General features: G+C 43.3%; 1 protein-coding gene and 1 long non-coding RNA gene across 3 annotated transcripts in view; one reads left to right on the top strand and one right to left on the bottom strand.

The window, feature by feature from the left end:
• Positions 1–291: 291 nt before the first annotated feature.
• On the bottom strand, positions 292–5285 carry LOC115248863 (uncharacterized). The gene is made up of 3 exons (XR_003887587.1): positions 5014–5285; positions 4212–4337; positions 292–2914 (listed from the first exon to the last, which is right to left on the bottom strand). It is a non-coding gene; the product is annotated as an uncharacterized lncRNA (long non-coding RNA).
• A 7892-nt stretch (positions 5286–13177) lies between these two features.
• cdin1 (CDAN1 interacting nuclease 1) overlaps positions 13178–27567 on the top strand; it is a 42736-nt gene continuing 28346 nt past the window's right edge. The window contains exons 1-6 of one of the 2 annotated variants that reach the window (XM_003962745.3): positions 13178–13261; positions 13508–13632; positions 21246–21291; positions 22319–22383; positions 23040–23100; positions 25640–25712. In XM_003962745.3, the coding sequence (XP_003962794.2) occupies positions 13532–13632; positions 21246–21291; positions 22319–22383; positions 23040–23100; positions 25640–25712 (346 nt within the window). In that variant the 5' untranslated portion in view covers positions 13178–13261; positions 13508–13531. The remainder of the gene's footprint in view (positions 13262–13507; positions 13633–21245; positions 21292–22318; positions 22384–23039; positions 23101–25639; positions 25713–27567) is intronic. The other variant, XM_011618582.2, reaches the window with a different exon arrangement.

A 27567-nucleotide genomic window follows, 5' to 3' on the forward strand; every position in this document is an offset into this window, starting at 1 on the left:
CTCTGGCTCCCAACAGCAAGTTGAACCCCATTAAGATGACCTTCACCGGTCCAGCGCTCATTAAAGAATGCTGAAATGCTCTTTTTCATCTGTTGTTGTAATGAGGCCACCGGCACACGTATCAATATGGAGCTTTATCAAGCAAGGCTCCATCTGCAATTATAAAGACCTTTTTGAAAAGTTCACTTCTATTATGCCCCTGCACCACTGTGTAATGACATTGTGGCTGGACCCCCCCACCCCACCCCTCCTCCTCCCTCCCAGTAAGTTAATATCAAATATGAAACCAGATATCGGCGGCCCCGGAGACCGTGTGCGGGTTCATGTGCTTACATGTAAGCACTACGGCGGTGTAAAGCACGCGTGTCTCTCATCGCTTTGTGCCTTTAATCCTCTGATATTACAAGCCATTCATCATTTCAGCCTGACACGTTCATGAAATAAAAACATACAGTAATTAATTTTGTCGGGTTCAGAGATAGGGATCACGGAAGAGGTGGGCAGATGAGTGTGGAAAGACTGGCTTCCAGGAGGGAGGGCCCGAATTAAGATCAAACTAAAAGATCAGATGGGGCACAGGATTCACCTTTATTTTCAGGTTCCAGAGGTGTGCCAGAGGAAAAGTCAGGGAGATGCAACCTGCTGATTGCATGCATGATTGCCTAAACATATCTGATTTCTCATTTATGAATATGACAGTGTGCGGTTGAAACGGCTGTGTGAACCTCTGTACATGTCACCCCAGGAGATAGAGTAGAAGCTGTATTTTAGCCTCATATTAATGGATTTGCAATAAGAACTTTGCCTTCTCCCTCCTTAACCTTGTTCTATCGGAAAGACAGAGATGTAATAAGAGCTTTACACCACATTTTGTTCTCATGGTGTTTTTGTACCATTAGTCCTCCATCCCAACCAGCTCCTGCCTGTCAGCTGATCCACTCCGCTTTGCTCTGAGCCCTCTAACGCCGCCGCGGACAGCGTGAGATGGATGCCTACGCTGCGGAAAGTCTGAAATTAAAAGGAAGAGTCTGATAAATTGACAGCAGGCACCTCAGGATAGAGAGGCAGGAGATGGAATGATCAACCTGACTTGAGGGTGGAGCGGCTGATGGATGTGCAGCAGGCTACGGCGTTCAGCTGTAAAAATACGGGCTGCTTTGTGTGCGTCTTTGTTTCACGGAGGACTCGTGCCTGTTTGTAATGTGCGGAGGCTGTTTTCATGGTTAGATCTAAAAACCAATGGATTAGACGCCCATACCCAATTTGACTTTAAATATAACTGTAAGTATAAACACATGAATAAATAATGTCCTATTGATACTAAGAAACTAAACTCCAACACAAGTTGTTTAAATTTTATCAATGCGGGATTCTTCCCAATCTCTCAGGAGAGAAGTAAATCTCTGTTTGTTTGTTAACATTGTTTTCAGTTTCCCACCTGCTTCTGTGAAAACACGATGATCTTATTTTGATTAAGTACACTTTAAAATGAATAAATGGTGATCTTTGTTGCTGTTGTTGTCACCATGGGTTGATATGATCAATGGAAACATGTCCAAATATGTATATTACATTAAGCATTACTGAACACCCCAAAAGAATTTTAACCTAAACATTACGGTGGCACTACGTGTGTGTGTGTGTGTGTGTATGTGTGTGTGTGTGTGTGTGTGTGTGTGTGTGTGTGTGTGTGTGTGTCAGGGCAGCCTTCTATCACCACATCTGCATTAACAGTTAGCAGACAGCTGACGCTACTGTAACTAATTCCTTTAGTCCTCTACTTCACAGCAGTAAACGGCGAGGATGCAGCAGACCTTCCAACTGCTTTTATACCTCCCTCTTGGCTCTTCCTTCCTCTTAAGCTCAGTGGTACGATTCCTCCTTCCCCTACCCACGCACGCTGCCCGCCTGTTCACCCCAGCGCAGGTGTTTCCCATTGCCACTTGCCGTCCCTCTCGCCTAAACGCCGGCATTCCTTTTCAGGCGAAGCTCTCCTGGCTCTTTCCACGGTCCCCTGATCAATCACCAGGCCCGTGTTTATCTGCACGCTGCGCAGTGTCCACTCACTCTCAGGGCAACATGTGGTTTTAGCATTATGGCCGACCTGCTGATTGGATTTAAAAAGAATCCGAGTTGTCTTAAGTGCTCAGCGGGGACAGTCAAACAGGTCGGACTCCGAACAACTGCAAGCATCCTCCTCTGTGTACGGGAATTTCTTGCTAAATTCTACACATAGCCATTGCGGCGCGATTAGGCCTTTACCGTACCTGAGTTAATGGGAGCAGCATGCGTGAACTCATCTTGATAATTTAATTTGAGTGTGCCCTGAGGTGGAGCAATCTTTATTTCATCAGCTCAAAGCAGTTTATTCCATTAAAACGTCTCCTTGTCTGTCAGTAAGAACCTGTTCCTTTTAAGATAAGCTGGCAGAGTTCATCATAATTGCAAATGTTTGCCCATAATGTAAAGACTTCGCAGGGGGCCATGTCGTTCTTCGAGATGAAAAAGGTTACCATGCATACAGATCAGGACAAGTGACAGTAATTCCTGCCAACAATGTTCGATCGGTGGCAACTCATAAAGGAGTGACGGGGATGCTCAAACCTCCAGGGTTTCATCATTGAGAGTTCCAAACAAGCAAACCTTTCAAAATCCTGATACCAGTAGAGGTTGCTGGCCAATAGCAGTGAGAGCAAAGCCATCTTTAATACAACTTGGTACGGTGTGAGCAGGATGGCGTCACTGCCAGGAGTCTGAGTCAGGCCTCTGAGGAGGGGTCTATGGTTTTCTTCTTCTTTTCTGCCCGCAGTCCCAAAACATCCACATTACGGTTGACTGGAAACTCTGAATTGCCCAGTGTTGCCCAGGCTGATGACACGTCCAGGCTGCGTTTCTGCCTGCTTCCCACAGGCTGCTGGGAGAGACCAGAGCAAAGATGGCAAGAAAATGTAAAACTGAACAACATAAATTAGTCCTGCTAGCAATTTCCAATTATTTTAGTTTGTCTTTTTGTTTTTGTGTGTCTAAACTGAGTGACTTGAGGTGCAATTAGTCTTTAAAAATAAGCGTCATCCATAATTATCTTGTTTCGATTTGCAGTATGTACATTAATGTAAAGATGCATACACACATGTTTATGCACAAAGCTGCACACGGCTACCGCACAAGGAGCGAGGGGACTAACTGACAGAGATTGCTGGGTAGTTCCAGCCGACATGATTGACTTTATGATCACTTAAAGCCTCCAACTGGTCTTTATGCTTTCAAGAAATGCCAAAAGTTTCCAACGCAAAAGTGGCAGGGAATCAAGCATGAAGGGAACAAGGAGTAGAAAAACCCCTGCAACAGCTTTCGCTTTACAGCCCACCTCCCACCCTTTCGTCTTGATTCACTCCTTTCCCCTTGGCACTTTTAATGGCATAAAATTATGGGCCTGCGAGAGCAACAACAACCATCTAGGTTTAAAACATAATACGTTGACAGGACTGACACGGCCACTTTCTCCTCCTCTATTAGCGCGGAGACGTGGCCACCTCCTTTTGCTCTTACGGAACCGGGCGCACTGGTTGTCACGCGTCACTTCCTCTGTCATTAACCGCTGACGGGCTGAATGCAGACTGACACGCTGCAAAAATATATCTTTTAAAATACAAAATGTGCTTCAGAAGACATCGTGGTGAACGGGATGGAAACGGCTGAAAATCGGGGTGAGTTCGTCTCAACACGTTACACATGCAGAGAGGACGAGTTTACACAAACACAAACTAGATCATTACTTCATTACAATTCAGTGGACAAGAACTGTGGCAGAACACGTTGGGTTGGTGAGCAGCATAAGTCAACGAGCTCTGATCCCGGCACGCTGCTGTATGATATTCGTACTTGGTTACATGCAGCATTCTCTGCGCTGCTCTCTGATTGGCTAAAAATGACCTGTGACACCTCATTAGCTCCTCGAGATGCCCTCCCCTTCTTAACAGGACCCCTGAAACAGAAGCCACGTTACCCACTGTGCAGCTAATGGCACCACCTTTGATTCACATCGCCAACCCTAAAATGGCAGCGAGGTTGATGAGAACTTTGCGCACGCACACACGCACGCACGCACACACACACACACACACACACACACACATACACATACACACACACACACACACGCTGCAAACATGCATGCAGAATCACATGCAAACACATTTCCCCTATCTTACCTAGGATTAAGGTGGTTATCAACATAAGCATGGAAACCAAGGATATCCTGGGAAGCCTCCATCCTTATCTACACGGAGCCTCATTAGGGATGTTGATGGATGGGCTGTTGCCACCACCAGAATCTCCTAAGAAAAGCTCGGGGTGTTATTAGTGTTTGTGTGTTCATAAACTGACATTTAATTAAAGGTGCAAAAATCATACCACATTTATTTATGTGTTATAGCCCATGTGAGGGGAGGATGAACTGGAGGATCATAGGGAAAAATTGATCATTAAACATTACATGGGAGATGTTTTCAGTATTTTTTAGTGGGAATTAATTCAAAAAATATATTATTATAATCATAAATCGTGTTTATTTAAAAAAAACGAACATATTTGTTTAGATTGACAGCAGCATAATGGCATTGCAGCATCCACCACACGCTGATCTATTCATTTTCTTGAGCGGCTCACCTCACTTCCTGCCTCACACACACTTCTGAGGCTGTATATCGGATTTACCGCTGATACTTTACTTTTATACCAGAGGAGGTCATATGATATGATATTTTCAGTTTCCTAAAATGGCTTCAGCCAAAGGCCCAGACGTATAAAACATGCCTGTGACAGCGATACATTTCATGTGATGACACTACTCTGAAACAATCTTGATATTGCCTTTCTCTGTCATAAACAAAACCTGACCACAGTTCTGTTCACTAGTGTGTGTGTGTATGTGTGTAAAAAGGAAGGGAGAGAGGATGTGAGGAAGAAAACAGAGTTATTCTCAGTAGTAGACGGCTAAGTAGATGGACTCACTCTGGGGAAAGCAGTGGTTGTAAAATGCGCGACTCCATGGTAACTGAGGGAGATGCGCCTCCGCTGAGAAAAATAACAAAGAGAGAGGAAGAAGTGATGGGCTGAGCAGAGGAAGACAACGAGAGAGAGAGAAAGTGAGAGGAAAGGGAGGCGAGCCGACGGACATAAAGGGATGGAACAGACATGGCAGGTGCTTTATCATCTGCTAAGGCATTGTTGGGCTGCCCGTAAACAGTCATTGGGCTTCTCAGGGGAGCAACCTTCTTCATAACTAGCACAGGTATAAATCTGCCTCTTAGTCACTAAATTAGACACATTCTTGTGAGAGTCTCACTCTGCAGGAGAACCTGCAGGGCGAAAGGAGGACAGAAAATGAAGGGGACCCGCTGAGAGCAGTAAAGGAAGTGCAGGAAAAAAGGGGCAGCCTCCTTGAATTTAACCAGATGGCCGCTTTGATGTGTCTGAAAAAATGGTTAATGTTGTTTTTTTCCGTTAAAACCCCGCAATGAATAGTCCCTTACACCGAGCAAGAGCCGATTCAGCCGCAATCTCGAGGAGCTGTCATTGCATCATAGGTGAACGCCTGCCACGGCTCCGAGCTGAGGGCCAAGTCCAAGGCCTGCGCTCTGTCACCCCGCTGCAGTGTTTATCCTTCATTACGACTCTGAAAACAGCGACACACCCATGTCCCCCCCCCTCCGAGCAGAGTCTTCATGCCTGTGAAGTGGTGACATTGTGTGACAACGTGACACGTGGATATTGTTTTAACACTTGGCGGAGGGAGGAAAGGACACGTTATGAGGGGTTTTTACTGCACGTGTCTAAGTGAAGTCATGTTTACAAAAGATTCTGCTCTTAAAATACCGGGATATTATGTGGGAGTCTATGAGAAGGTTTGATTTATTCTAATGCAGCTATGATGCAGTGCTAGGTAAGAAACTGATATAAAGCTTTTACGCACTGAATATAAGACGTTAAAGCCGATCAGACAGTTGAAAAGGAAGGAAAAACACTGTCATGCTGCATGTTTACAGACCGTATCTGCTCCACGGAATGCTATCTGCCGAATTCAAACTACTGTTGTGCAGTGCGAGGCCAAATCCGCCACTGAAAAGAACTGCAAACATGGAACCAAAGTGTGTTCTGATATGTTGGAACAGGACTCTAATCCCCTGAAAGCTCCGTATTTGCTAAAACGTTTGCGTCACTTGTTTTTTTGCACTTTATTCACAACTTTTTCCAAGAGAGTATATTTATTTTTAAGCTTTCTCTTTTAATCTAAAAGGGAATATAGGACGTGTTTGTATACATGGTGAGGGGAAACAAAATCTGAAGTGTAGCTACCGTGATTCATTAGCTAACATACGGGCCTGTGTTTTATTCAAAATTAAACAAAAAAACCTTCAGTATTTATGTCTTGGTGTCTATAAACAATACAATATATCAATCCATGTTTTTTTAGCTTCATTCCTTTAATGGTAGTAATAAATGCATAAATTAATAATTATCTAAACAAACTTTTCAGAGTTTGAACGATGTCGTGGTTGAAATATGTTATGACATCATCCTCACTTTTTGGGATGATGTCAGGGTTACTTGATAAAATATATAAAAACTAAAGTGTTAAGCCATCATTAATCATAGAAATGCATCCTTTTATTAAACAGTTAGAGCTGCAACAAATCTTTAAAATGAAATCAATAACGTCTTTACCAAAACAATGATTTTGTGCTCTTATACGTGTATCAGACCGTGGTGTATACTAAATCAGCCGTGCTATAATCAACCTTTGATACAATAAGCCATGTGCTGACAGAAATAATCCACTGGCCACCTTCTTAATGAATAATTGATGTCCATCTTAACAGGCTAATGAATGAATGTGGTTTGGTTTTGAGTGATAGCCCTCTTGTTGGAGAGCTCTCCCAGGAGGGAGGCTGCACTGGAGACAGAGGTGCCATCCTCTATAACCTGTATAATCGTTCCTTTGACATGTGCGACTCGACTGCGTGTGTCCGTGCCACGTCAGTGGAGGATGACCCTTTACCCCCGGCGTTTATTAGAACCGCTCCAGGTTAAAACACCAATTAGGGCTCTGGGAAAAACAAGGATCAATGAAGGAAAACAAACACGTTTTTAAAGTAAAAAGAAATAAAGAGGGAGAAAGGTTGTGCCTTTGTGCTGCCTGTGTGTGTCAACTGAAGCCAGAGAAACGGTGAAGAGGTGACCAGGTTCCAAAGCTGTGACCCTCTGTGTATTTACGTTGGGCTTGTGCAAACAATCACACTTACATTTTACCGCTATTATGTGCACACCCTTTTTCCACGGGTCTGATAACATTCTGACTGCAGTTTCGGTGCGGCGCTCTGACTAAACAATACCGTATTGACATGAGCCATGGCCTCACAATAGCCACAAAACATCAGGGTTCCTGTTTGTGTTGACACTGCTCGAGAGCGCCATTGAAGGCAAAGCCGCTGTGGACACAGCGACGCATAATTGGGGCTCTCCGTCATGTGGTACAACAAGTCGAGCCTTTAAATGTTTGAGCATGATAAGGAAAGGAAGGCACTTGGAGGGGAGCGGGGGCCAAGCCAGGGGAGTCAGGTGAAGGCAACACTTGATGGAAATGAGGAGTTTGCAGAGACCGTGGAGCCGCGCACCACTAGGGGACAGTAGTAAGTCATGGACGGAAGCAGGAGCGGCGTGTGAGTGTGTGTGTGTGTGTGTGTCTGTGTGTGTGTGTGTCAAACAGCGAACAAAAGACTTTCTTTGTTGCACTCACAGATAATAAAAGAATTCAGAAATAGCTACTCGACTGCTTTAGAAAAGATCTTGACAATGCGTTAGCCCATAATACACAAGAACAGCTCCAGATTTACATAATCATATGTAATGTAAAGCTGTGCAAAAAAGCTCACAGCCTGCAAACAGCTGTGGAGATGGTGACAGAGGGAGACGGAGCCGCTTTCCCCTATGGACCCCATGTACTTAATAAAAGTATATTTGGCCTCGTCTGTGCACGACTGCGGGGGAATATTTTGCAAACTTGCCAATGATTCAACAGAAAATAAGTTGCTCACACGTGAACCCGAGTCAACTTGAGCCACGGGATGGAAATGTGTCACGACCAAGCCAGATTTCATTCACACGGGATGATTTATAGCGTTCATCACTGCAGTCGCCTCAACAAATCTGACGTGTCCAACACATATTTGAAACGGCAGAAATATTCAGTGTGCTTTTAAAAAAAAGCAACAACCCACAGATCAAAGTGAAATAAATCCTAAGGAATCCTTTGGAATCCTAAAACAGATCATTGTGACCTTGTCATGTACATATAACTGTCATATGACAGTTTTTTTTATTACTCAGGTAACTATGGACCTGCTACCCCCCGGCAATTACAAGAAGAGCAATAAGAATATTCAACAATGGCGTCAGTACAGTAGTTAAGCCCTCTGTTAGTCCCACAATGCACCTCATCAATTAGTTAGGTCTGTTAATTGCAGATTTATTAGACTCAGGGCCACTGAGGCTCACACTAAATGGCTTAGAAAAGAAATAAGGTTTCTGTATGAATCATAGAAAGAATACAAGCATCAAAAGTAAAATTTTTACTGCATTTTTAAATTTCTGTAAAGGGAACTAGTCATTTTTCCTATTCTTTTTTTCCTTTAACATTTCCTCAAAGTGTACCCCCCACAGACACACACACATGCACACAGATTTAGTATCAGAAACTTATTTAAGAATCTCTAAATAAATCGCACATTAGTTCTTCTGTAATTTACTGTTTTCTCGACAATGCGCCAGCCATCGTGTTTATTCAGAAACAGGAAAATAAGTCAAATATCAGGATGATCCGGCAGCATAATCTCTGTGTTTACACTTTATCGACGCCTTTTCTGATCTGGGCTGCGTTTCATTATGGAGTGACGTTTGAGTGACACGGCGCCGGCTGTCACAGCCATGTGCTGAGATTCCCTCTCATTTCCAGCACCAAGCATAATAATGACTATTTCAGCCCCTCTGTTTGTGTTATTGTTGCGGGGTGTCACGCGCCGGTCCTGACGTTTGCCATGCTATCAGCGGGATTGTGCAAATACAAACACATTTTCCTGAGTTATTGACCTTTATCTCCCCACTTTCTTGACAGCCTTCTCCAGTTATTGACAATACAAACACTTTGGATGAAGCATAACCTTTCAATACAGAGCACACTCTCTTGCTTTTGGTCCCCCCCACCCAGCCATCCACTCACCCCGCCCATGCCTGATCTCTGTGTCTCTGTGTCTCGCTTCGCTTGCAATTTGTTTAAATAAAACAGGCCAGACAATGGTACTGCTCATTTCTCTCGTTTTTCTTTCACTCCAAATTTCAGGAGATAATATCATTAGAGCGATACAATGGCTGCTATTCACCCTTAGATACACAGATATTTCAACTATTCAATATAGTTTTGACATGCTGACATTAGGGGAGAGTGTTGTTTCCCTACTTGCTTGCTTACAATATTGATTTCATCATATATCTTATATTCCTAAGGCGATATGCTCGTCTTTATGTCCTTTTCAAACAATTATTGGAAAATATATACGCAATCAGAACAATGAAAACCTAAAAGCAGGTGGAATATATATATATATATATATATTTTTTTTAAAGCGGTTCAAAATTTGCTATGCTTGAAAGATAAATGCAATAATTAAAGTGTGTTTCACAACGCGGCGAGATGTGTTATTTATGCGAAATGAGGGATAACAGACATCTAAAAATAGGAGAAATACATAAACACAGTCTGCATCAATAGCTTTGAATCACAGGGATGATAAAAAAAACACTAGCATTCTTCTAATGATTACCCTCCAGGATTTACTGTGTTTTTCATTGTCCTCTTGCATTTCATCATGAGGAGCAGCATACATAAAACACGGGTGTCCCCACCAGTCAGCCCCTCTGCAAGCACTTCAGAGCCCCCAAAATTAAATTTTAAACAATCCAGACCAGTGTTTGGTGACCACGGTTAATCATCAAGAAACAAAGACATCAAACAATATTTGATAATGAGAAAAATGCCTCCAGGATATTAGGGAATGAGAGGGGGGGTGGGGGGTGGATGGGGCATGTGTGTGTGTGGGGGGGGGGGGGGGGGGGGGGGGGTCGAGACGCACAGCATGAGCCTCAGCAGCAGAGAGCCAGGCAGAGAGGGCCGGACCAGACACAAGCCGCATTCACGTGTGCATGTGGGTGACACGCAAAACCCCCCGCATGCATGGATCACACTCTGTCTCTCTCACTCACACACACACACACACTCACTTACACACTCACTTACACACACACACACACACACACACACACACACACACACACCTATTACAGAGTTAAAAAGCCATTAAAATAATGCCCAATGATGGGATTATTAAAAATTGAATGGATGAGCCGATGCTAAAATGACAGCTCTGTAAAATTATTTAATGCTTGGATATTTTGCATTGTGCTAAATGGGTTTAGACCACATAAAAATAGTTCCCTGGGCGTTTTTAGAGTATAGTTTTTGCCACTGTTCGTGTATTAATCCCATCAGACATTGCTAGTGTGATGCAATGTGCTTTAAATATCAAAACAGATGGGTAAACAAACACAAATCATTTACCACCCCTGATTACTGTGGCAGTAAATCTAATAGAAAGAAAGCGGTGTAAGTTCGACCTAAAATAAGAAGTTATAGGCAGACAGGAGGGATGGAGCGAGGGAGGGAGGGGGATGTAATGAGATGTTTTCCTCCGTCTTTCTCTTTCATTCGGTTATCTTTGATTGACACGGCGTTAACAGCCCAGCCAAATCGAAGTAGATCCACCGTCCCAGTCCAAATGGCAGCATGTGCAGCCACCTCGGACATGCAAATTGCACCCGGGCAACCCATTGACTATGATTAATGAGTCTGGGCTGCCACCTTTGTTTCCTCCAGCAGCCGTTTGGAGTGAAACACAATCCCAAAATATTATCAATCCTCTATTAATACGGTCAATTTTACTCAGATTGCACGGGCTACTTCGAGCAATTTATTGCCAAATGTCAGCGTGTGTGCTCCCGCGTTTGTGTACGTATGTTAGGAGGGTGTGCACAATTACATTTAATTACATGTCAGTTAATTAAATTCATTACAGGATAATAAAATGAATTGAAGAAACAGCTTTAAAAACCGGGGAAAAACACATGTGCCGCGTCTTCCGTGTAAAATATGGATGTGGGATTTACGGGGCAGTCATGCTGTTCAGAGGGGAGCGCACGAATCCGATACCTTGCTAATACTGCAGGCATTTCCTGGTTATGGCCTGCCTCATATTTATTCTGTGAATTTTAGACATGAGAGCTCGGTCTCCCTGGAGACTGGTGGGTAATTTTTAGTTGTATGGGAGTCAAGTTATTTCATAAATGGGGAAAAAAAGACACTTCATGGCAGTAATTCTGACAATATGAAGTGAATATTATAGAGGTGAACCAAGGCTCAACATATTACAACATTAAGAATTTCCTGAAAATATTTAATGACATTTTTTTCTCCTTAAGGAGATTATACAAGCTTGAAACTCAGGCTGTAGATGCTGCTGATAACTTGCTCTTGTGCACACATTTTCGTTCCCGCACAGCCTTCCCTCCGCTGCGAGCGAAATGTAAATGTTTCCCAGACATTAAGGTGTATAAGTGCCATTAGTGGCACGGTGCTTAGCACTACAATGGTGCGCCGAGAGCAGCGGAGCAGAGATCAGTGCGGCAACTCAGAGATATCAGAGGGAGACATCCTTTGTAAATTCATCTCCCACTGTGAGCGGGCTTCACAGCTGGTTAACAGCCCTGTGTGTGACGCTGTCCTGTTAACACGCAGTCTCTAAAGCACCCATCCTTCCCCATGCATCCGTCCCTGTAAGGCCTCCGTCGGCTTGCTCTTCCTCGGCTCTCATTACTGCTCACCATGGCTCTCTCAGCCATCAAAGACACATGCGAGCTGATTTGTGTCTGCCCGCGAGATTATGTACACATGGAAGTAAACACGTGACAAGTGATCCACTTGCTTTGGGGGCCATTACAGTACACTGCCTTTCAACCCCTTCTCTGATTCTTATCTTTTCATGCCTTTGCATTACACTGATCCTTTTATACCTATTACACACGCAGCTTCCCAACCAAAACCCCTGATCCTCTGATACCTAGATGAGTAAACTGCTCCTCCTGCCCGTGACCTCAGCCCTTTGTAGCGATCGCACCAGACTTCCTCAGAGGCCCTGATCTTATCTGGCCATACCAATCCCACTTACACAGCTCCCTTTTGTAGCCACCAAAGAGACCTGAGCCCTTTCAGACCCAGGAACTGAGCGGGTGCACAGACCTCAGCTCATCTCAGACATCATCCTACACTGCCCAGCGACAATGAGCTCTATTTTCTGATTCATCATGGGTCAGATAGAGCCTTTGTGCTAACAGAGACATTGTCCGGCCTAAACAGAGGAAACCACAAATGTTGTTGCAAAAGGAAAAGAGCATTAAATGATGTTTTCATTGCCACTTTGAGATATTATAACTTAGTAATAGATTTTTAATTGTTTTTTCATCCACCATGAAATATCTGTCACATAATTATTAGATGATTATAACACACCACATTTTAAAAACAGTAATTATTTTGGAGTAATTATTAATCTAATTTGAAACAATCTATTAGCTCCTAGATCCTTAAATTAGTTTCTATTTGCATAAAAACATCCATTAGAGGAATCATGATTGAGAACTGGGCCAAAATTCCCGTTGCTATTCTTGATCGAACTACTAAAGGAATGATGAGTAGAGTACCTGAAAAGACAAGTCACATAACTGAGTAATAACCAACCAGTTAGGAGAAACAGCAAGTAGAATACTGCCTTCTTTCTGTCCCCTCTGCGCCTATTCCTCTCTATACGTGACTCAACTTAAAGCTTATAAGGGAGACATGCAGAAGAGTACGCCGTCCACTAATGTCGGGTTGGATGTTGCTGAATAAAAATACGGTCTTGCTTCGACGACTGGGCGTGAGTGAGCGCGCCTGCAATCAACCACGCCTTCATACTGCCAAGAGCCAATAAGAAACATCTATACTCAACTCAGTCGTTCTTTGACCAATCAGCGTTCTTGTCACACTGAGGTCATCTCTTCAACTTCCTAGCGGGAAGCTACTGAGGAAACCGTCTACAGACAGCAGGAATCTGTGGTAAATGACTCTTTTCCTCATTATTTTTTATTTGTAGGCACATTTGGTTATTTATTACTTATCGTAGCAATTATTAGAAAACCTTACTGCATTGTGACTGTCCATGAGTTGAGTGTCTTGCGATATATCCGCAACGTAAAGCTAGATTGAGTTAGCAGTGCCTGTAAATTACAGCTGTTTTGACAGCTGTCAGAGAAACAGTTCAAAGAGCATCCTATACAAAACTCACCATGTCTGCACCTATAGATAGAACTGCTGGATAAGAAGAAGATGAAGCTATCGCGAGCAGAGTATAAAGAGATTGTCAGATGGACTGAACGACTGAGACCAACACGTCAATGCATGAAGATGCTTAAAGACAGATTCCCCGAGTAAGTACGAAGTGAGCTATGTTTTGGTATTTTATTATCTTACATGTGCTCTCCCAGCTCATCACTGTGCACCGAAGTCGAGTGCAGGTTTAAAGCTAACCTTAATTCAGCTTAACATCAAGAAAAAAATAAAAATTGGTAACTGACATCAGTGGCAACACTCATCATATGTTCTCATAGCCAGTTCCCTAAATAAGCATACATGATTATTTATCCCTCTGTTAATGAATGTTTAAAATGATGTATTATTTACGCGCATAGTTCAGTTGTCAAACTTACTCTGGACATTAATTAATTGAGCACATTCTGTCCAGGCTTTCACCACAGCATTATGTAGTGTTTTGCCATGCAGTGTCTGCACATCCTGGAATCGAAGAGAGAGGTTAATGGTTGTGTTTGCCTTTCTCCTTGACACTGAGGGCCCTCGCTTTATTGAACGCTACATGTGTAATCCCCCAAGGCCGCCAAGACACCGTGGCTGATCCCGTCGAGGTCACTTACAAAGTCATATGTATTTTAGAGCTTCCTACTTTCATTCTGCCCTAATCGCCAATCTAATGGAGGTATCGGGTTCCCAAAGGGACACAGCAGTGCCTGCGTTTGTCTTTAGAATATGTCATGCAGCTAAAGTTTATCTAATATCCTGTTTACGCACATTAGGGGGTCTGTCTTGTGTTTACTTAGACCCATATCGTTTTGTAATCCAATCGGTCTTGAAAGAGTGCAAATAGCATTCTTAGTCTGAAAGTGGCACCGGTGGGTGTAATAATGAAATGAAAATATCGGGTGGTTTTCATTCCAATAATTCTGCCCGATCACTGGATCCCAGAGGTGCTGGCTCTTTTGTTTAGTCTTGCTGGTTATTGTTATTATTTCATTCGCCATAACCGATCTTGGGGAGGCCCTCGCTCTTTAAAATCCCAGAGTCTCATCACAGGGTCTGACAGACAGGCACAGCAGCAGTGTTTTCACAGCCTGCGAAATTATTCTGGTTGTCCAATCAGCTGAGCTGGGCTCTGGAGGGTTAGTGATTGGACTGGCAGGAAATCAGGCTCTTAAGACATAACATATCGACTAGGCCATCCATCATCTCTTAGCATGCGCTCAGGCGCGGCAGTCAGCCACCCCCGCCGCCGAAGCTCTCCTGTCCCCTTGGACCGTGTGGGAGCTCTGCCACTGCATGACTATTGGCCAGGCTGGAAGGAACCAGGAGTGGGGGAAAGGTGCGTGTATGTGTGTATCAGGTGGGGCGAGTTTGCATTAAGAGGTTGCACAAAAAAAGTTGTGTGGAGTAATAACAATAAGAGAGACATAAAAAGCAAGAAAGTGGCTCATGTTGTGGGTGATTAGTAGATGAGGTAAGAGTAAACTAGATTCATTTATTATACTTATAGTGGCTGTGGTATATATTACACAAGTTATTACACATAGTGTCATTTTGATAGTTTTAAGGATAAAATATTTAAATGTATGGGTACATTTCCAGACAAACATAATAGTAATTGGTCAATAATATCCTCAACATTTTAGAGCTATTATTTCTTTTTTTTATTTGGAATTTAAACCTCAAAATGATCAATTCTGGTGATGCAGATGATACAAGATGGCCTTTCTCCTTAATTCTCTGACTGGAGTTTCAAATCATTTCATAATCATTGCTTTTTATTAGGGGCTCGAAGGGAGGAAACTCTCAACCTTAAACAAAATGATCGTTATAAGCCATTTCAGGGTAATTTTCACAGGAAGTCTGTCATTCTTTATGTTGTGCCAGAAGTATGGATAGTGGGAGGAGAGGGGGAGTGTCCCATAGACAGACAGAGAGAGAGACTGCGACGCAAAGTCCCTCATCTGTAACGGCTGCGTAACACAGATGTTGGGAGTCATCTGTCAGCCTGGCCTCTCTCGCCGGGCCCGGGCTGCTCTGAGGGGAAAAGAATTGGACACGGTGCTGTCACTTTTTACCCCCACTCACAATAGAGGGACATGCATATATAAACCCCCACCACCACCACCACCACCACCACCTCCTGATAGCCAACTACGCTGTCCTGCCACGTATCTCGCCGTATGTGGGGGTGGGGTGGACCCGTTGGCGGCCGATAGGGGTGGGTGGGAAGGGGTGGCATCGGTCCCATCATCTCGCCGTGTATTAGAATTGGAAATGATTGGCTGCTCTCTGAGGGTCCGCCTGGCTTCCCTTGGGTCTAGAGGGGGACCTCAGTTCTGCCACCCTTTGTCCCCAGAGAAAGTCTCTTAAAGAAGGGCAAGAAAGAGGGAGGGAAAGTGAGAGTCCTCTGTGTCCTTCTGTTTTCTGTGTTATGAATGAATTTGGGTGCAATGATTCTCCATTTAAATGACTTTCACAGAGGTAGGAGGGTGTGTAAAAGGGGCAGATGCCCCTGTTTTTGAAAAGCCTTTAAAACGTCTCCTTCCTGTAAACACAGCCCCAGCCGCCCCCCACCCCTCGCACACGCAGATCCCTGGCGTGGAGTCTCTGAATGTTTTTTAAATCGGGCCCTAATGTGCCGTTTTCATCAGCGCCGAGGCGGGCTGCAATATGGCGCCGCGGCTCGCTCTGGGAATATGAATGTTGATTAAGCATGCGTTCAGCCTTTTGAAATTCTGAAGAAGTGTCAGAATAATGGATGTTGAGCAAATGTCAAGCATTTGTTAATTTCTCTGTTATTTGGGGTTTATCTAGCATGATCTTTGGAGGGAAGGCGCAGGACAGGATTACTGAGGCATGCACCATTGATATGGTGATTTCTTGGCTACATGTTGTTATTTTGATGGTAATATCAGGTTCATGGTGAAGCTGGGGGAGCTCATTTTTTATTTATCATGGCTGTGGTGTTTATCTCTTTGGGGTTTTTTTTACTCCTGGCGCTTAAACATAAGGATTTACTAAAAGGTATGATGCATTAAGCATGTGCTTTAAACCCTTTTTTTTACCTTATGACTTTGTTTTGAAGAGAAAAGTACCTGTTTAAACTTTTACACTCGCAGCAATGGAGCACACATCTTTTCCTGATGATTCTAGCGTTATCTGTTGTTCAACAGTTAACAATCTAACCAGTAATGTAGTTAATTTGATGAGTTATTACAACAGAGGCTAACCACCCACCACTCACCTGGCTGTGTGAAAACACCAGGTATTGTTACACTACTGTTCTGATTGTTATATTGGCCTATCCAAAGTCAATCATATATTCAACCTTCAATTCATAAATGTTTAAGAATGAGATTAGCCAGTTTTGATTTAAAAAAGGCTCTCTGCTCAGTATTCTCACTTGGCTCTTTTTCTGTTTAACTGTGATTTCCATCATAGTCTCAGTGGAATCAACTGATTTGCTCCGTTGCAGCTCCTACAAAGTTAGATTTACCCAGTTCTGTTGTAGCCTGGAAGTGGCGACGACATTACCCAGAGACTGATCTGGTGCAGACCCAGTGGGGGCAGCCCTGAAACCTCCCGCACACCGCCTCACACTTCGGGCTGCGCGGATTGAATGAAACACAAACTGGCAGTTGGGGCTTAAGGGTGCAACTCTTAAAGGAGGAGAGGCTGGCAGACTAATTCCACAGCTCAGCGAGGTTAGATGAGCTTCGGGAGGGTGAAGGGATGAATGAAGTGACACCAGAGACGGCGTGGATGCAGAAGGAGCCGTCACGTCAAGCTACCAAGCTCATGAATAATGGACACAATCATTTACTTGATTAGGAGGCACATAAATGACTACTTCCTGTTGATATCTTTGGAACATTCTGTGAATCACAAAGCTTTTTCAGCTCACTGGGCTGTTGCTTGAGTAAGATATTACAACCCTACAAGAGAATTCTTTTGAAAATCTGAGCTTATATTGTGTGAATAGACTAAAAATCAGTTAATATTACCAGACACACATTATTAGTCTATCATGATTTAAAACCACAAACAGCATAGAATACCACGGTGCAGTTACAGAAGGGTGCATTGCCCCAGGTTCTCTTTGCATATCGAGATCAATTGCTAAAGAAGAGTGAAGTAAATGGCCCAGAATGATACGAGTGCCCCAGCTATGCTTAGGGGAGTTACCAATTGGTCAGTGTAGTGTGTTTCTTGCCAGACCAGCAGACACTTGCTATTGAGCAGATCGCATGGAGCTCATTTCCAAGAGTGTGCAGGAGCAGCCGTGGCAAAAATTACACTTACAAAATGCGAGAATTCGTGTCACAAAGAATATCATGAGGGTCCCTCACTTTCACGAGGAATCATAATTAGAGGAGTGATAGTGGCCTCTTTCCTGCTCTTATGGACATTTTTATCCAAATGTGTTGGCATTTAAGGGCATCAGAAGACTGAAATTCAAGAGATCATAATAAAATGGAGGAGAATCTTTAAAGCTGTATGTTTTGATACCTGTGGAAGAGAGAAGTAGTTCAGCAGCTAAAGTGATTTTTGTCCACAATCCCCTGCAGTTTTTTATGTAAGCTATTCTACAGAGCAGTGTATTTGTCATTATTTTATTGTCTGACCAATAAAATAATATATGTTTAAATGATGCCATATTTCCATGCCATAGTAACTTGATGTCAAAGCTTTAAAATTGTGTTCCAGTGCGCAAAATATGTCAAATTAATTGCTGTAAACAGTAAACATGTGTGCTATTGTGCAACTATTTGTTTGAAACTGCATGACATTTCTTTAGTCTGACTGCATCACAGTTATACGTTTAATGCTAAAATATATATTTTTTAGAACGTGTTCCTTGCGCTGCTGATGACGGCAGCCTTAGCTGAGAAACAGATGTTAGCATTTTGCCTATCAGCATGCGTAATTAGCATCATTTGCATATCCAGTGTTTTATCCGCACTTGGTGAACTTTTTTCAGTTTTTAAAATATTGATTCACAAGACATGTTTCCTTATATTATCCAAAAGCACAAAGACTAAAATCCTTGAAATTTAAAAGCTAGTTATGCTAATCATCAGCTAATAATTACAGGACTGAAGCTATGGTATACTAATGTTAAACAATAACTCCATATAAATTATGAGAATGCATAATTTCCTCTGTATCACTTCTCTCTTTTCAAAATAGCTTAATTGCCATTTGTAAAAACATGTTGTATGCCTCAATTAGCCAGTTCTGCGCCCTGAAGTGTCGCACCAGGCAACGCTCTTTGCATGCAGATCCACCAAATGCTAATACTGTCGCAGCATATGATAGCAATGTCATTAGCCAGGTGGCTTTCATTACCTAAATTACAGCGACTGTTTAGAATTAATTATTTGTAAATAGCAAGATTCTGAATATAATTGATCGCTCAAATTTCCCCTCATCTCCTATTAATTAGTTGGCTGTGAATTTCTGTAGGCTTTTTTTTAATGCACATTTAAGACACAGACGCTATCTGAATGCACGAGGAGATAAGGAATTTGTCAGAGTCATAACCAGTGGATATCCTTACTTAATAGGGCCTAAAGCAGTGACCAGACAGGCATACCAGCTCTGTGACAAAGTGAAAGTCCCTAATTGTTTTTAATTTAATCTGCCGTTTTACTATTTTGGGTGCCAGTGCATATTAATGTTCTGTCTTATGTTGTAAGGGAGGGTAATTAGGTTGAGAGTGAACGATTCCCTAACCACTCTTCTGTCTCCCAGCCTTCTGTTTTACAATGTTCTGAGGTATATTCAAGGGGGAGAGTGTATTTCTGTTTTTTTTTCACTCATAAAGGTCAATGTAAAGATGTTCCACAGGACACAAAACAGTGGAGATTGCTGATTTATTCCAGCAATAAGTCATTTATTAAAAGCATTTATAATATGGTATAGTCATTAGGTTGTGGTCTTTAAAACAGCAGAATGGTTTTGATGCTGGGATCGTTTGTGGGTGTATTTCTTGGCTGGAGGCAGACAGAATGTGATCCTACAGCGCACATCTCCTTTACGATATTGTGCTTGACTACATATTTAAGCATCAAGTGAACACGGTGCCCAGGAGAGCACAGCTTGAATGCACATTTGTTTAAAATCTACAGGAAGTTACAGTTCTGGAAAATAACACATAATGCTATAAGGTGGGGGCTGACTGTAAAACGCTGATGTTTTCTATTCGGAGCAGGATTTCTTATTTTTTTTCCCCTTATTTTTTTATTATTTCAACACTTTGGCAACAGCTGACCCTGGTCTGAAAGCAAAATAACAAAAGTCCCCAAAGTTTCAAGTGTGAGATAAAAGAGAAGCTTTCTCAGATATTTAGGGCAGTTTTTCCTTTTCCTTTTAAAGTTAACAGGGAATAGATTTAGCAATTAGGCAGTAATCATGCTCATTTTAGAGGGTAATCCATTTAAAACATAACAGATGTCTGCTCCAACAGGGGATTCACCGTGGTCCCATGCCAACAATAAGGCTATAATGTGTTGAAATTCTCAGGCGCAAGGTTGAAGTGTGGAAGAAATTTCTCCCCCCCAACCTAAGTGTCCACATGCTGACAGTTGACCATTTAATGGCCCATTTAATTGCAGTTGCCCCTTCGTCCCCAAGCATCATTGTAAATTAATGCTGAGATGACATGTTTTTTTCCACCATTTTCTCGGTTCAAACTTGTTTTTTTTCCACTTTTGTGAAGCGTCCCTGTGATATGTGAGGTTCCACCAAGGTCCATAGACCTGTGAGCCTGACGAGAACCAAACACAACATCATAGATTCAAACGTTTGAATGCAACGTGGTCACAGGTAGAATCCAGACATACACCAAATGTACAACGTGCCCAGCTCATTATGGGGGTGACCATTGTTAGACGGTTAGAATATCACTCACTGCTTTAAATGTCTGCCGCTCAAATGTTACGGGGGGTGGGGAGGGGGATTGAAGGTAGCGGTGAGTCCCCGCCGTTGCCAGGTGTCTGACATTGACTGGAGCCGATGATGAATGTGACTTGCGGCAGCCCAAAGAATCAGCCCACTCCTGGGAGTCCCAGCGTCCCGCGGTGAAAGTTTCCATTTTCAAAGGCCATCAGCGGCACTGGGAAAGCTGTGGAACGGCCCGTCCCCTCACAGCGAGGGAGGCAAAGTTTTTCCAATCGGTATGTTCAGCACCGCTCACGGGGAAGAGGAGAAATACGCGCCCTCGCCACGTTAACTCTGCCAAACCATGTAAATCTGAGTGGTTCTCTCAACCGGTGATGGGGCTTCAATCTAGTCAAATGGTACACACACCCACACACCCACACACACACACACACACACACGTGTGATTTCATTTCCAATTCAGTTGGTGTTTACTTTGGTTCGCATCATTTTCCAGCGGCGGAAACTGCTCTTAAATCACGAACGATTTAGCTTTCAGCACGAGAGGATGAAGGAAGATGGTACCTAAGAATGAGTGAGTGGGGGGGGGGACTCATTTTCTCATCTCTTATACCACATAGTGCCTTCCCCCCGTTCTCCCACCTCTGCATGACAGAGGCAGGGATCCTTTGTCGAAGGTGTTCATCTGGAACAACTTTGCCACACTTGTTTTCATGTTCTTTTAGATTACAGGGCAGCCGGCTCGGCTTGGACGCCCCCCTTCCCTTTGTCTCCGTGCTATGCACTCTGGTAATTAACTTTGTCCTTCTTTTATTTGTTCCAGTCACTCGCAGTCCACTCTTCTGAGCATCTTCTCCCTGGAGTACCAGGTTAGAAGTTTTCTTCTTTTGTGAGCCCTGACAGGTGCCTAATTGAATGATGAATGTCCCTTTATTTCTTTGTAATTGAACTGCCAGCGCTCTGATTGGTTTGGAGGACCCCCTCCCACCACCACTACCACCGTACCCTCGTTGATTTCACCCCCCCCCCCCTTTCTCTACCTCTTCATGTTCACGTTGAAGGCCTGGCCGAGTCTCAGTGGATGTCTGCCAAGTCTTCCCATCCATCTGTCTAATAACATCTAGCCCCTGCTTATTTGGTGGACCTGTAATAAATTATGCTAAACCATTATTATTCTGACAATAATAATTTCCCCTTGTAGCGCGGCTACGTGTGCTAAATGTTTGCTGACTCGCACTGTCACTGCCGCTTTCCACGGCTGACAGCGGATGATGATAAATGGCCACTGCTGCCGGTGGCAGAAGGCAGCACAGGCAGAAAATGGAGTCATTTATCATCCGGCTGACAGGTGTCAGTCACACCGGCTGTCTCCACGGAATTACATTTTTTTTTTTTTTTTTTACGTGTAGTAGTTTTTAAATAAGTTGTTTTTTAACCACTGCGCTTCCTCTTTTATCCCCCCTCCTTTGCCACAAACACGGCAATTGAATTGCATGGAAATGTCACGGCATGGAATGTGGGAGAGGGTCATTGTGAGATTGAAAAAGGGGAAATGAATACAAGGTTTGAGCGAGGGGGTTTTGTGTGTGTGTGTGTGTGTGTGTGTGTGGGGGGGGGGGTTGAACAAGGTTACTTTGGCACACTTTGACCCCTTTGACTTATTGAAATTAAATTACTCTGACCCAAAGACTCTTGAACATGAAGCTGCCGAAGCTGCAGTTTATTCAGGTGGTGAGAAATAAAAAGCAGTATGGAAAAAGATCAAATCATTTATTGATGATGATTATATTATTATTATTATTAATAATAATAATAACAATAACAATAATAATAATAATAATAATAATAATAATAATAATAATAATAATAATAATAATGCCATTTTCCTTTTGACAGAAACGGACAAAAAGGACAATCTGGCGACACCACGCCCCAGATGTTGTTGAGAGCTACTACCAACGGTGTTGTATTGCTTTTGAATGGCTTTTTCTGGTTTTCCAGCGTCTATATTTCATCCCTAGCTCTCTCCTTTAAGTCAGCTTTTAATCCAGACACCCGCTAAGCAAAGACTCTGGCTCTCATGCCAGCTCTAAAGCATAAACCCCAAGACAGTGTGTGTTTACACAGACTCTTATTTAATTCACTGAGCGAGGGGACATTATAAAAGGGGAAAACCAAGCTGTGGGGGAAAAAAGCTTCTTTGCATATTGCAATTAGCCTTTATCTGGTTTATTAGACAATTGTTCTGAAGGAAACAAGGCGGCATAATGTACATGTAATCCACTTACAACCACAAACCTCCGATATGATCTGGGGAAGGTCTGAGGGGGAACTCGTGTCTCAGCCTGAGAGGGAAAACCGCTTTTTCGGGCGGCAGGGGTTAACTAACCATCACATGCTTGCCTGGCTTCAAGGAAATTTGAAGCCCTTCAAGCAGTGCTGTTTTAACCGCACTGAGCCTGCCATATGCCACCTAGGGCAAAGTCATCAGGGACATTAGCATGTCACGGCTAGCCCAGTCAAGTCCCCCTCTACCCCCTCTTGTCTGCCTTTGTGGTTCATGTTTTTTTTTTTTTTTTTGGTTTGACTGCTGTTGTTTTTCTTTGTTATGCTGAAGGTATCTGAGTGAGGCCAAGGCCCATCCCTCTGCCCCCGTCCTGCTGGAGCTGGCCCTCGAGGTAACAGCATAACCCCCTTTCCCCCCTTTTATTGGTCAAAATGAAACAATTTTGAATTGATAAGAAAAGATGGTTCTGATCTGAATCTGTTTGTAATTATCAAAATTGGTAAAATTGCCTCCTCCATTATCAATTATTGAATGTAATTAGCCTTGGCCATTAGGCAGATGTGAAAATACGTTTTGCGTTTTATTGTGTCATTTTCCAAATTACACTTCAGGCAGAGTCGCTCCAAACTGCGGACAGGTGAGGGCAGGGTCACTGGATAATTCCTCTCTTCATCACGTCTACAGTTGTTTACTCTGGGAGGCCTGCGGTGGGTGTATCCTGTGGGTGGTGAAGTCAATTGGTGCAATGTTGAATCCAAGTTGTCCGTATCGGGTGTCACCGGTGGAGGTTTTCTCACAACCTTTCGCTTTAAAACCCTCAGCTGTTGGTAGTTGTCTACGTGCTATTTTTGTGGAAGGTAAATCAGCTCCGGGTGGACACTGTTTTGTTGGTTTCCCCAACCAAACTCCACATGCCTGCAACTTCCTGAATTTCTACCCCACGGGTGATTTTTTGGTCGCATATTCCAACGATTATAACGGTAATAGCGTGCAATTGCGTTCAAATAGGGAGCGTAACTTTTAAAATGCAAATTTAAATTTTATCGGCGCTCATGCCAGACAAGGAGATTTGAGGGTTTCTTAATCTAAATTCAGAGTAATTCACACGCATCACCGGCACCTCAAAGCTAACTGCCATTATTCATTCTCCATTTAATTGACACACGATTTTTTTTTCCCCTTCAAAAGATTAAATTCAGCTAAGAGATAACTGTCTATGAACCATTTAACTGTCATTTTAATATGCTACTTAACATTTAAGCCAAGCACTCATGGTCTCCCGGACTGCTAATTGATGTAGTTTCATCGCTTTATGAGACAATATATCTCCACCAGAAAGGCAAAGATTAACAAAGATGGCAAGTGTTCATAGATGTATATTTTACCTCAAGAAGAGCTTTCATTATTTGCTGGGGGTTTTATTTGCACGCTGCAGGCTTAAAGCTGATAAAAGAATTCTGCTCAGCAGGAGTTTAAGTAACTGTAAATTTTAGTCACATGTTGGGGTACGCTCATGCAATGATGGAGTCTGGCTCGGGAGAATGCAGTTAAGACTCATGATTAATATGGAAATTAGCGAGATGCAAGTACCTGAACTAATCAGGTGGTCCTTATTCAGGCTCAGCCAGGATCGGTAATGTTGCTATTTTTCATGTGTCAACCCCCGACGCAGGTCTGACGTGTCCCGCCTTCCACAAAGGTGGGGATGGAAAGTCGGCCTATAAGAACAAAGAGCAAAGAGAAGAAGAAAAACAGAGTGAGGCAGAGGAGAGACAGTTAGCTGCAAGGCACAAATGCCACCAAAAAAAAATGAAGCGGAGGTTTTAATGAAGATGTAGACTCTGCTCTCCCCTTAATTACTATAGACACGTTTGGCCTTTTTTGCAGGCTGCCTTTTTAATGCAATATTATGGAGATGTTAACAAATACTACTGTGGATAAAAACACATTAGAGGGAAGGCTCCGAGCTCGCAGCATTAGCAGGAAGCATTGAGGGAAAGAAAAGATGAAACCTCTCACTGCAGACTGAGGGCGACTTTTGGTGCCCAATTATGTTAACGAGAGTAGAAATTAGCTGCGAGTGCTTTGAGTTTCATAACAAGCTGGCTGGAAATTGCGTTCTCCAAGCGATATTTTAATTCCCTTTATTCTGAAGAGAGTTTTGTTGTAAATAATGGGTCCTATTTGCAACATACTGGATGCATTGTTTAAACGAAGGTCTTCCTTTCCTATAAATGGATTTGCTCTGCGAGCTTTGATTAGGAAAGAGATTCTACAAATTATAATAGAGAGAAAGGCAGGAATGAGAATAAAAGCCTTCAGCATCCCTCAGAATTGCTCTCGTACCATCACTGCTTCTCCCTTCTGTCCAGACACGCTACACATCTCATAAGGTGTTCAAAGAGCGCTGCAGCCAGGTTCCCTCTCTTATTAAGGGCTCTTTTCCCCTCAGGTGTGTCACGTAGGGATGTGCAGCCATGCCTTGGTGATCATCTTATGATCGGAGCTCATATTGTCTCCAGCCCGGGCATAGTTTGTGCCGCGTTCCTCGTGAGATGAGAGGCCGTGGTTGTCTGTTTGACAGGGGCGACGCGGATTCAGAGGGGTGTCTTGGCTGCAATTACAGGCAAACGGTTTTACCAGCCCCAATTTGTAGAGTGTTGTAAAGAGTTAAATCAAGCTTGGGAAATGGAATAATATCATTTAGATTTAAAACAGACATCAGCTGATACTAGATTGGCTGTGTAATTAATGTAAAGTAGATATATATGTGTCTAATATATGGCTATAGGAGAGATTTAAAGGTGTGGGACTGATTCTTCAAGGTTTCTGCTTTACTGCGGTTTTAAAGAACCTTTATTTCACCATTGATGCGGTAGCTCGTCTCTTGATTCAGGCTTGCTCTCCTTTTGTCTGTCAAACTTCCGTAGGTGGATCTGTCTCCCGCGCTGATGGCTCGCGTCATCCTGGACAGGTTCCTCCAGGACCTCGAGGGTGAGATGCGTGAGTAACATTTCTCAATTCCCCACTGTGTTTTTTCCATCATCCCCCTCCATCATTCTTAATTGTTGCACTTTGTCTTTTGAACGTCTCTCTGTTGAATGCATTTCGCGCCCTCTCACTGCTTGATCTGGAGCCCGTTCATGCCTAATGAGAAACGGACCACATTTAGTGGTTGTGGTAGCTGCATCCCTCGACGCATGACTGGCAATTAAGCAGTGGGAGGACCGCCCACCTCTAAACTGCAGTGTGGATCAATGCTACCTCAACTCATCAACGTTATTTATATCAGCACTGATTTCCTTCTTGGCCCCTCCACTGCCCCCATTCCTTCACTTCTTCCCTCGTCTTTGTTCTATCCATACGGAGGTCGTAACTCCCACTGTGATGTTTCTTGGACTTGTCGAGGCCTTGCCTAGAAATTGTGAAATAATTGTCTGTGTTTTTCTCACAAATGCTACAAAATTTGTTGTTTTTTTCTTCTTTTTTGGGGGGAGCTCCCAATATCACAGATCTTTATTTCTTTTTAATAGCCTTGTCGTGACTCTGTGTGTGCGTGTGTCTGCACAGTAGTCAGTACTTTGAAAGTGTATTGCATGATGTCAGAAAGACACACTTCCAATTTAATCAAGAAAGAGATTAAAGTGGATGTGTGTTATTTTCAACTCCGCTGCAGCACAGCCATTTGTCAAAGTCAGAGATGTGATTGCTTTGGACCCACCGTTATCCACTGCCTGTCAAAATACAAGTCTGAGCAGCTTGTAGAACAGAGCATTCATCCAGGAGAAGCGTTTTGTCTTAGATAATAGCACGCTGTATCCCTCCGTCTCCCTACAGTGAAAACACACTTTATTAGTGTTCAGGATAGATTTGCAGAAGGTGAAACCACTCAGGTGACTTTTGTTTAATTCCAAAATGGCACCGTAGCCACAATATCTGGACATTAACAGGATAGCAGAATGTGTTATGATCACTGTTCTCCTTGAATTGAAGCTCAGAGGTGTTTTATGGCTTTAATAGAATGGCTTAAAGAAATTATTGAACTGTAATATGAACATTTTCAAACGCTGATGAAAGCACAGCGTACCTTTCCCTCACCCACCTCTTTAGCTTTGAGGGTGACTTCTGGGTTGATGTAGCTTCGTCCGCAGTGTCCTCATGGCCTGCTGGGCTTAGGCGACTGAATTCGACTCTGCGGTCACATCATCTGCTCTCCCTCTGTGCGTATATTAGACTCCAGTAATGCGCTGCCATTTTGAAACAATGCAGGGATAATTGTCTCTGCCGGCAATTAGCTAACAGGCCGGCTCTGTGCTATTGTCAGGCGTATCAGTCATGCCCCCCTCCAGCACCAGACTGTGCTCCAGTGTGCGTCTGTGTGTATTTGTGTGTTTAGTCGCTCTCCAGAGGAAGGGCGGGCAGGCAGGCACACTGCAAGATCAATAGACTTCTATATAAGGGACATTACCCCCAACTGTGTGAGTGGCTAGCCTTTGCTGAGCACTATCTGCTTTTTTTTTTTCTTCTTTTTCATTCTCCTTCCTTCTCCTTTTGCATTTAAGAGACACGGAAATGGGGCCTGTGGGACTGTGGAATATATGTACAATCACTACCACCGGATCAATACAGAGTTTTAAATTGTTTTCTGTCCCTTCCTTGTTTTGTTTTGCTCAGTTGTTTCCAGCCCCCCACCCTCTCTTCCAACCCCACCATCACCCCCCCCCCCATTCAATAGCCACACAAGCCACCACCGTGTTTCAGCATCACGACACCAACAAGCCCCCCTCCTTCTCTGCTAAATTATTGGAGAAAGCATCAGTCAAGCAGGATGAAAGACTATCTGGTGGCAGCTGTAAAT

Source organism: Takifugu rubripes, chromosome 2 (assembly GCF_901000725.2).
Source record: "Takifugu rubripes chromosome 2, fTakRub1.2, whole genome shotgun sequence".
NCBI classification, from domain to species: domain Eukaryota; kingdom Metazoa; phylum Chordata; class Actinopteri; order Tetraodontiformes; family Tetraodontidae; genus Takifugu; species Takifugu rubripes.